At 38.1% G+C, this 11,112-nt stretch overlaps 1 protein-coding gene across 1 annotated transcript in view; it reads left to right on the top strand.

Moving 5' to 3' along the window:
- DMD (dystrophin) overlaps nucleotides 1-11,112 on the top strand; it is a 2,517,447-nt gene that overhangs the window by 1,784,753 nt on the left and 721,582 nt on the right. Inside the window, exon 49 of the mRNA XM_012638704.1 lies at nucleotides 3,742-3,850. Coding sequence (XP_012494158.1) covers nucleotides 3,742-3,850 — 109 coding nt within the window. The remainder of the gene's footprint in view (nucleotides 1-3,741; nucleotides 3,851-11,112) is intronic.

Genomic DNA, 11,112 nt, shown 5'->3' with positions numbered 1-11,112 from the left:
TTTAGCAACATGTATTCTGGTTGAAAAAAATAAAAGTCTTGTTTCTACTCTCGACTTGATGTCAGACACAATAGACATAACCTCAAGAACATAAGTGACGGTTAAATTGGAAGTGATGGATTTTTAGTATCTATTACCTTTTTTAATACAGCTTATTTAATTTTAAGTTTACATGATTTTTTCTTAATTTTTGTGCTTAACAACCAATTCACAAAATTTCTGAAATGTGATAATAATATCCTCCTCCCATTTCCTTTCCTGCTTTATCCTTGTAAAATACGTAATATTATTTATAAGTATATTTGGAATTTATAAACTACTTTGTGCTATAAATCTTTTGTTTCTTATCTTTTTGAAAATTCATGACAGTGTTTTAAGGATCCACCCATATTGTTCCACATACGCCTATTTGTTGATTTTAACTGTTGCATATACTAATGTGTGAATACGATCATCAGGGATTTTTGTTTGTTTTCTGTTTTTTAACTTATGCCCATGTTTCTGCTGGCAATCACCAATTGCAACTGAAGTTACAGCTCTCTGCTTTAGGCAAGTTTTGTTCTTCCATTCATTACCACCTAGTCCTCATAGGAGCCTGAATTTGTGACTCTTGCCAGTAGATTGATTTTTCAAATACAGTCTAGTTCAGGAATTATAAAAGCCTAATAAAATGATCACATACATGGAAAATCTACCTGGGCTCTTTCAAGTCCTCTAAAATGTCATTGATCGTTTGTAATTCACATTGTAGTCAAGTTGGGAGGAGAAAAATTCGATTATCTCTTTCTTTTTTCCTTCATTCAAGTGGCCATTTTTATATAATTTGATTCAATTCAGAAATATTTATGGAACTCCCATCATTAGGAAGCACTGGATTGGGTATGAAGACAACACCATACAAGGAATAGAAGACCCAGTACCTGCCCTCCAAATGACACATAGTCTAACTAACTGGAAAGACACACACTGATAAGGTGGACTTGAAGAAACATCTTGATAGAAAGTTTCTCTTCAGCATTTACCAGCTCAAAATCTCAACTACCACGGATGAGAAAATAAACACACACACACACACACACACACACACACACACACACACACACACTTCTATCTTTGTCTACATGGCCAAAGCCTTCATCCAGGTCCTGACCACTTCTCACTCCAATTACCACATTATTCTCCCAACGCATGTCCTTGCTCCCCTCTGATAAAGCCCCCACATTGTAAGAAGCACAAATCTTATTATATAACTCCTCTGTTGTAAACACTTCCATCCACTGTCTGGTTTTAGAAGACAATCTAATAATCTCACATTATAAGGCTTTAATAAATTGCCATTGGATCTGGCCTAAAAGTTTTGTATTGTTCCTTATAAACACTGTAATCCAGATAACTAGTCTATTTTTTCTCAAAAAGACTCATGTCTCTTGTTTCTGTGGCTTTGCACGTGCTTTTTTGTCTGTCTGTAATGCCCTTTCTTCACCTGGCACTCAAACAGCACCTTTCTAAAAAATTCCTAGTCATCTTTTAAGACCATTCAGGTGTGAGCTTTTTGGGTAACTTATTGACCTCTTCAGGCTGAGTAAGCTGTTCCCTGTTGTATCTTGTTGAAATCATTATTATCCCCTAAAAACTCTGCTGTAATTTATTTACATGTCTGTTTTCTCCACAAGGCTGTGAGTCTTAGAGTTATTATCTTCATTTTTGTAAGCTTAGTAACTGGCACAGAGACTGGCACAGAGTAGCAGCTGAACTTTTTTTTCTTGAATGGATAAACAAATGAATGCATGTTTTTATTGAAATGATTAGCATTAGATTAATGATTAGTATTAAACCACACCACACATCATATATATAAAACGTTCTACTTAGGTCGGGTTCATTACTATTCCTGTTTATTCAATAGCTCTCTAAAGGGTTTGTAGTTTCTGGCTCTTCCAACTTTGATTCTTCAGAATAGAAATGTAATTTCTGTTAATGTATTCATTTTAACCAAATCCAATGTCAATAAAATTATTTATATTCCTCACAGCATAAGCCTGGGAATTTACAGCTGTATAAAAATGCTATTAACCCTCATAGGCACTCATAAAGCTTTTAAGAGTAGTGCTACTGTATTAGTAATGTACTGCTAGTTCCAACAAGCTGAAAATTTCAGTGTCTTAACACCCGATAGGAGTGATTTTCTTGCTCATATGACAGTCCAGTGTATGTGTTCCCGGCCAAGCAGCTTTCCTGAATGTGTTATTACAGAAACCTAGGTTCTATCGATCCTGTGGCTCTGCCCTTGGCAGCTTTTCTCTACTAGGGTTTCTCCAGAGAATTAAGTCCTATTGAAAATTATTTGAGGGCCTATTTTGTTATTTTTTCAAGGACAGCGCATATCTAGTTCTTCTTAGATGCTTAGGTAACTCATCAGGTATAATGGATGCCTTAGGCTTTGGTCATGGACTATCAGTATCAGCATCACCTGGAAAAGTATTAAAAATGCAAATTCTTGGGCCTCACCCAAGACCTACTACATCCAGAACTAGGGGGCTTTCACACAACAATCGGTGTTTAACAAGGCCTCCAGGTGATTCTGTTGATCCTAAAGTATAAAAACCACTGCTCTAGGGCAATAGGACTTAACTCTCCCTACCCCCACCGCATAGTTGTGAAGTTTTACCCTAGAACTTTAGGGTCCTCTGCTTCCAGTCAATGGAAAGGGAAAGAAAGAGTGTAGAAACCTCACAACCTCACCCATTTTTGGAGAGCTTCAGCCCAGAACTGACAAACATCACTTCTGCTCACATTCTGCTGGCTATAACTAATCATATGCCTGCCCAGTGGTGAGTTGGAGCCAGTTTATATCAGCTCAGGAGGGACTATTGTTAAATTTTCAGGCATTTTCTAAGCTACTTGATGTTATCTTGGTAATTTAAAGTTGACCATGGTGGGAGTATTTACAGAAATGGGCAAACACTAAAATCAGAATGTTTTTTCTCCCCTAGAGAGCCAGTTGTTAAACATCCACCAGCACACCACTGGCCATATACAGGTTTGGCTGACTCCACGGGGAGTTCTGCAGCTGAAATAGCCCTTCAAACTTGTCCTGCTTTGAGCCAAGTTGGCCAGGCCTTTATACCCTCATCTTGATCAGTCATTGAATGGGGGCTACACAGGGAAGGGTGAGCCCTTGCACAAAGTGGCTCTCTGCAGTTGAGACAGTCCCTGAAGAATGTCTACTGACATTATTTCCATCATCTAGGACAAGAGTCTTTCCTTGAAGGGGGCTCTGGATGGCATATTCCCATGTCTACCACAGCCCCTCCCTCTAAGATGTTCTGATATAATTGATCTGGGATGAACCAGGGCATTAGGACTTTTAAAAAGTTATCTGGATAATTCTAGTATGCAGCCACACTTGATACTATTTTAAGAAGTGAAGCCAATTTCTGAAGGGACTTTTTGTTTGTTTGTTTTATTTTCACTAATGTTTCTACTCTACTTCCTTGAATGAAATTGTGCCTGAAGGAAAAGTCTGCATGCAGCAAACAATCAATAAAATATTTGTAAGGTGGTTGGCTAAAATAATTATCATTCCTTTGAAGGGAATTCTACCCAGAAAAAAAATTAATTTAAAAGTAAAATGTAATAGAAATCCAAAAATATATTCACAAAATAGATTAATAACTTCATGAATTAAGTTATCTTCAAAGTGTTAATCAAGTAAGTAATGTGTATGTTTTTCTATTAAAGAGGAAGTTAGAAGATCTGAGCTCTGAGTGGAAGGCGGTAAACCATTTACTTCAAGAGCTGAGGGCAAAGCAGCCTGACCTAGCTCCTGGACTGCCCACTGTTGGAGCCTGTAAGTATGCTGGATCCCATTCCCTTTGGCTTTAGCTATTTATTCAAAAGAACGGCTGTGAAATGATCTCAGGGTGAAAGAGCAAATTTGTTCCAATTCTGAAGATAGTGATAAAGCTTTGTGTTATTGACTATGCAAATAGTCTTAGAGTGAGTTCCTTGGAAATTGATTCAAAGTGTTGCATGATGAAGGTATATTGAGGAGTGTTTCCTGGAGATTCATCTAAAAAGAACAACAGAGCACCAGGCAGACAGTGGGAGAGTCTGAAATGTGATTTGGCTGCAACAAAAGCCTCAGCCAGTCATGCAGGAGCCCTAGAGCTGAGCTGGCTCTGCAGAGCTGTCCTGAATTGCAGGGAGAGGACCTCCACAGTTGGCGCCAGCCATTGCCCATAGGCTGCCCCCTGAGAGCCGAGGGACAACCTGGAAGAGTTTTCTGGGGCTGAAGGCAATTAACCAATATTCCCAACATCCAGGGATGCATGCGCTGTCCCTGAAGAGGGCATCAGGGTTAAGTGCCAGAGTATCCACTAACACTAAATACATGAAGTTGCCATCTGAATGAATCCTATATCATTTAGACAATAGACTTCAACTATGGCTATAAAAATCAGAGAAACCACAAAAACACACACAGTCCTCCCAGCACCTCTCTCCGTCCCATTTGCAAACAATTTTTAAGGGCTCTTCCATTTTTAGTTCAAGAAAAAGAAAAATGGACTGTGACTACCACAAGCTGACTTGGAGAGGAATGTTTCTTCATTCAGTTATAGTTTTAATTTTTGTTTTCACTGCTTATTTTCAGTCTATTTTATTTCACTTCCTATTCAGTTGTTGATAGAAGGTATGCATAAATTCTCATGACAAGGGTAAGGCTGGCTTTGACTCTCAGAGGAAAGAAGCCAGAAAACTTCTTTGCTATACCATTCTGTAATTAGGCAGAACTAAAAACATCTTTCGGTTGTTTTTTTTACTTGTCTACTTTTCAAAGATCAAATGATTGAAGCATTAAAGCATAGTGACTGCTTCTTCAGGTAAAGTTGATTTTTATTTTCTATCAAGTAGAAATATACTGAACTGGAAAGATAACAGCCAGGGTAGCACAATCATCATTCAATAGAAGGCATAAATAATGCTTGGGTTAAAAGAGGCTGTACAATCTTGGGACAGTACATTTCATGTCCCTCCTGGGGTTTCTGAGCAGTCATCAGAGTTAGATTTAATGACATTGGAGACTTGAAAAAGATGTGCAAGCATTGTTTTTTTTGTCAATCTGGGACACTAAAATTGCTATATCAGGGTTATATTCAACTAATTATGTCAGGTTTATTTCTTTTTATGAGTTGTAATTTTTGGTTCCCTCAGCACATATGTATAGTTTGTCCCGTTATTATCATTTATTGGTGTTTGTTCTCTAGCTGTCTCTGGTATGTTTAACTTCAGACTCTGAAATTCTATGAAGAGATTGTGTTCCAAAGATTTCTTTTTAATTTTGTTGAAGTCTGAACTTAAGGGTTTATGCCTCCATGTAAGCCACTTTACATATGGTAGGAAGATTTCAAAGCCAGGGCACAGAAATCTATTTAACATGTAAGGTACTAAATGTAACAGTAATGTTTCTAAAGAAAAGTACATTCAAAGTTCCAATTTTGATTTCCAGCAACATATGTAATTTATCCACTTAATAAATATTTATTGAGTGACTTCTATGTGTTGGGCATCATACTAGGTGCTGAGGATAAAGCATAGAATAAGATAAAGTCCTCCTTTTCATGAAACTTATATTCTAGTTGGAAGAGAAAGGTGATGACCTAATAAAGAAGAAAATATATGCTATCTCAATGATTATAAGTGCTATAGAATGTGGTCTACAGATTGATGTCAAATGAGTATCTGTTACAATCTCAGGCCCCACCTCAAACTCACTGAATCACAATCTGCATCGTAATAGACTCCCCCGGTGATTGCTGTACACATTGAAGTTTGAGAAACACAGTTATACGGAATAAGAAAGCAGGGAGCAGGGAAGAGGGCATCAGTGTCTATAGTGTGGTCAGGGAAGCTCTTCCATTAAGAGAACAACAGAAAGCTGATGTAAGCTGATGTGTATATCTAGGGAAAGTATTCCAGGCAGAGAGAGAAGAGCCAAAACAAAGATGTTGAAGTATAAGCAAGATGGAGGAACATTAAGGAGACCAGTAAGACCAGAGCAGAGGGTTAAGGGAAGAGTTATGGAAGCAGTGAGAGATATTTGTCTTTCATAGCTACTGCCCTACTTCCTTCTCCCCAGTGCAAGGGCCTCAATACTCCCACTCCTTGTCTTTTCCCCACATCCTCCACATTGCTGCCAGGAAGGAGAGTCTGGGAATCCCCGCAGCCCTTAGCTATTCAGGACAGCTAGAGGAGTCGGGCCAGAACCGGAGAAGTGAGGGAGAGGAATTTTCTCAAAGGCAGGGACTTTTCATCCCTTTTAGCAAACTGTCACAGAACTGAGCATAAAGACAAGATGTTAAATACACAAATGCTGCATGAAAAGAAATCAATAGGGAATCAGATGCAGAGCTGCTTCTATTCAAATAAGACTTTTTTTCTTTTCTTTAACATGCTGTTTTACACATCAGAATTAAGAATTGTTTCTATTCCTGACTTCCTGGCTTATAGGAAGTTAAATCTGAAATAAATATACTAAAAAGGAAATCTAATTTGTATATGCTTCTAATGTATGATTATTTCATGTACTATATTTTAATACAATAGAGTTTATAATTCATTATAAGTTTTTTATTGCATTCCTACTTTTTCATGTGCAACTTCTTGTACATAGATGTCTTTATCCTCAAAATAATTGCAAAGTACACATGGTTATCCGCAGTTTTCCTTAAAGATTAGAAACCCAAGGTTTAGAGGGGAAATAGCTAGATTAAGGCCACACAGCTGGAAAGAAAGAGAGCCAGGATTCCAATCCAAGTGTGTCAGGCTCCAAAATCTGTGTTTTGTTTTGTTGCTGTGCCATGCACTATCTCTCTGTCCAAGAACCTAATGGAAATTCCAGATACGGAGGCAGCTAGCCAGTAGTTGATATAATTTAACTCAATCTTGGATGTATGGGGACTAAAAGTGATATGTTTCTGTGTCTTTTCTACTTAAGGAATAGAAGAAATCAGTTTACTTAACTTTCTTAAAACAATAAAACTCTGAACTTGGAATAATCACTGAAATTATCATCTGGTTGAATATTCTTCTTTTACATGTATAGAAACTGAGACCCAAAGCGGCTCGTTTTTTTTTTTTTTTTTTAACACTAAACCAAGCTCCCTTGTGGCTTCTTACTTAAATTACATAATATGATGGGATGGGCCTGCTTCAGCTATATAAATTGTTTCAATTTGCATGACAAATGAGCATGCTGGAATAAAACTTTTGCAATTGTTGTTGCTTGGACAGCTAGGTGTATCAGTTATTTATGATTTTCAAAGAGAACCCCAAAACTTACTAGCTTAAAACAAGAGTTATTTACTTTCTCATGATTCTGTATGTCTGCAGTTTCTATTGTGATCAGTTGGATAGTTATTCTGATGGTCTCGCTTGGTGTTATTCATGTGGATACAGTTATCTGGCAACTAAATGGAAGCAAGATGGTCTAAAATTGACTTTCAGATATCCGACGGCTGGCTGTTGGTTGGAGAACCTTGGCTCTTCACAAGACTTCTCAACCTCCAGTAGGCTGTACTAGGCTTCATTATGTGGTATTCTCAGGGCAGTGTTCCAAGAGGGGGAGAGTGAGAGCTACAAGATCTCTTAAAGCCTAGACTTTGAAATTTATACAACATCAATTCTGCTACATTCTATTGATCAAAGCAAGTCCAAAAGGTCAACCCAGATTCAAGGGATGCAGAAAGTACTTCATCTCTTGAAGGGAGGAGCTGCCATGCCACATTGCAAAGGGCAATGCATTACTGTGGTAGGAGGCTTTATTGTAATCATTTTTACACACAAACCACTACATTAGGTGAAAGCGGGGAAGTGGAGATGAAAGTATTGGTCTACATGCAATGCCCTATGTTGCTGATTCTCAAACTTAACCGTGTATTAGAATCACTCATTTCTTATTAAAGTACAGATTCTTGGGCTTCAACCTCAGAGTTTCTGATTTAATAGGCCTGGGATGAGATTTGCGTCTCTTAAAAGTTCCCAGGTGCTGCTGATGCTGCTAATCCTGGGATTACACTTTGAGAACTACTCCCACAGGCGTATGGTGAGTGGGGAAGAATGAAATTGAGTGTAACACGGAGTGGAATTACAGTGAGATCCAGGGCTGCGAATGCCAAAGGGAACTCCATGTTATTTCAGCACCTCCACTCCCAATCCTCCCTCCCCATCAAAGACTTTGTAGCTTAGAAGTTAATGGAGATGGACAACACACTAAATCGGGATGTATTTGGCCAGCAGAGCAGCTCAGTGTTCCTGGCAGAGACCTGTAGGGGAAATAGCCATAAGTTCCTCTAGAGACACTCAGAATCATTTAGGTAGACAGAACTTTGCATGGGTCTGAAGGCTCACATGGCAGATGGAGGCAAAGAGCCAGCAAATCTGGTTGTAAATGTCAATGTGAATCCTCTCTTATCCACAAGCTGCTCGGCCTGAGAACATTAATGTTCTACAATACCCGATTTAGCATTTTCAAAAGAAATTACATATAGAACATGCTTAATGTGAAGACTCCAAATCAGGATATTTGATTCAGGTGTCTCAGGATAATAACTATGAAATGAATGACCATTGTATATAGACATATAGAAGTGCCAGTTAATAGATATTTCTAGTTTATTAAACACTGGTAAAACCAACTCTTCCTGTAATTAATTTTGGAAAGAGCAAGTCTCAGGTGTTATTAGGAAAGCACAGCATTGGAGGTCAAGAAACCTAAATTCTAATCCCAGTTATGCCACCAACTAGATAACGGATCAACACACTCTTTCTGCAAATGGTCAGATACTAAATATTTTCAGCTTTATCGGTTATGTGGTCAATTTTGTCATTGTATACTAAAAGCAGCCTTACCATAGACAATACATAAATAAAGGGGCATGACTGTGTTTCAACAACACTTTATTTACAGAAAGGAGAAAGGTGAGTCCAATTTGGCCCTTAGTGTCCTACCCATATCCCCTCAACACTCATCCTTCCTTGTAAACCCTGAGGCTTCAAACAAGTACCTGTGACTCTAGGTCCTTTCTCTGGTTGAAGCAGAAGCTCTTTCATTTGCAAAACAGGCTAGAATTGTCTATTTCAGGGAGGAAACATCCCCGAAATAGTGTTTAACCACCAATGGACAGAAGTTAGTGGATAAATATCCCATCTTCTTCATCCCTTGGGTAGGATACCTCCAATGCGTGTTCCACACCAAAGGTGTCCAGTGGATTGGTTGAGCAGTTGCCACAGTGATAATCTGCTTATTAGCATGCCCTGTATAGGCTTCCTTCCCATTCCTTTTCATTTCCCTTCTCCTCTACCATGTCTTTCTAGGATCACCTCCCAATTAAACTACTTGTATTTAAATCCTGGTCTCAGAGTCTGCTTCTGAGCAAACCTAAATAAACACAAGAAGTCTTAGAATTAGTGCCACAGCTATACCTTTTTAATGAGTTATGTTTTGATTCCAATTTTATAGATGAGTTAACTAAGGGTCAGAAAGGTTAAATAGTTTGTCCAAGATCACAAAGCTAGAAAGTGACAGAATGGGTATTCAAAGATAAGTGATTCCAAAGCTTATGCTATTAATCAGTATACTATATCTCAAAATGGTGATTTATTTATCTTCATTTGAATTTTTTGAAGGCTATATTTAAATTAAATATCACATACTCACATAGAAGGTTACTTATACATTTATTATTTGAATTTTACTTGCCTCTCTAAAGTTGAATAGCGCATTCCAATGCCATTTCAGCAATACTTTAAATATCTAGGCAGTTTCATAAAAGCAAGAGGTTAATTGGAGCTTAAATGCAATCTTGGCATACTACTATTTGTTTGGCTTAAGTTGAAAGAAAACGATTAATTTATAGTGAAAATAGCCTTCACTTATCTGCAATGATCAGAATTTTTTGTGAAAATGGCCTTCATTTAATTTCAGTGAAGGAAGGAAAGATGCTGTCAATCAGTTCTCACATTCTTACTCCCCTCTTGGGTCCAGATCCTTCAACAGAAACATAGGGAAATTGTCACCCAGACCCTTTTACATTTTAGTTGTATTTCCATTATTGATTCTGCTTCAGCTGAACCTTTAGGATAAAGCAAATCAGTTTCAGTGGGGCCAAATCTTTCTCTGCCTCATTAACAGATAATTTTTCTGTGAAAAACACCTAAGACATGGATAGACCATCATTGGTTTTAGAGTTACATCCTCTATACCTTGAAAATGTCCTCAAAGCCTAATATACCAGGAGTCAGACTTTACCAAAAAATGTGAAGCTCCCTAATGAATTATAACAACAGAATAAGAAATTAATTTCAGACACTCCCCAAGATATTTCAAAGCCTCGAGCACCTACAGAGACTCCCCAACTCTTGGCATTAATTAATCTTAAAAATCATATTTGTATGCATCAATGAGGTGAGGGTTCTTTTTTTATTTCAGCATATTATGGGGGTACAGATGTTTAGGTTATGTATGTTGCCCTTGTCCCCCCTCCCCCCAAGTCAGAGCTTCAAGCGTGTCCATCCCCCAGATGGTGTGCATCACACTCATTATGTATGTATATACCCATCCCCTCCTACCCTCCCCATCTGCCCGACACCCAATGAATGTTATTCCTATATGTGCACTTAGGTGTTCGTCAGTGAAACCAATTTGCTGGTGAGTACATGTGGTGCTTATTTTTCCATTCTTGGGATATTTCACTTAGTGGAATGGATTCCAGCTCTACCCAGGAAAATACAAGAGGTGCTATATCACCATTGTTTCTTAAACCTGAATAGTACTCCGTGGTATACATATATCACATTTTACTAATCCACTCCTGTATTGATGGGCACTTGGGTTGTTTCCACATCTTTGCAACTGTGAATTGCGCTGCTATAAACATTCGGGTGTGGGTGTCTTTTTTATAGAATGTCTTTTGTTCTTTTGGGTAGATGCCCAGTAATGGGATTGCTGGATTGAATGGTACTTCTACTTGTATCTCTTTAAGGTATCTCCATATTGCTTTCCACAGAGGTTACACTAGTTTGCAGTCCCACCAACAGCGTATGAGTGTTCCT

Source organism: Propithecus coquereli, unplaced genomic scaffold, assembly GCF_000956105.1.
Source record: "Propithecus coquereli isolate 6110/MARCELLA unplaced genomic scaffold, Pcoq_1.0 Scaffold132, whole genome shotgun sequence".
Taxonomy (NCBI): Eukaryota; Metazoa; Chordata; class Mammalia; order Primates; family Indriidae; genus Propithecus; species Propithecus coquereli.
This window is presented reverse-complemented; position numbering and strand designations above follow the sequence as displayed.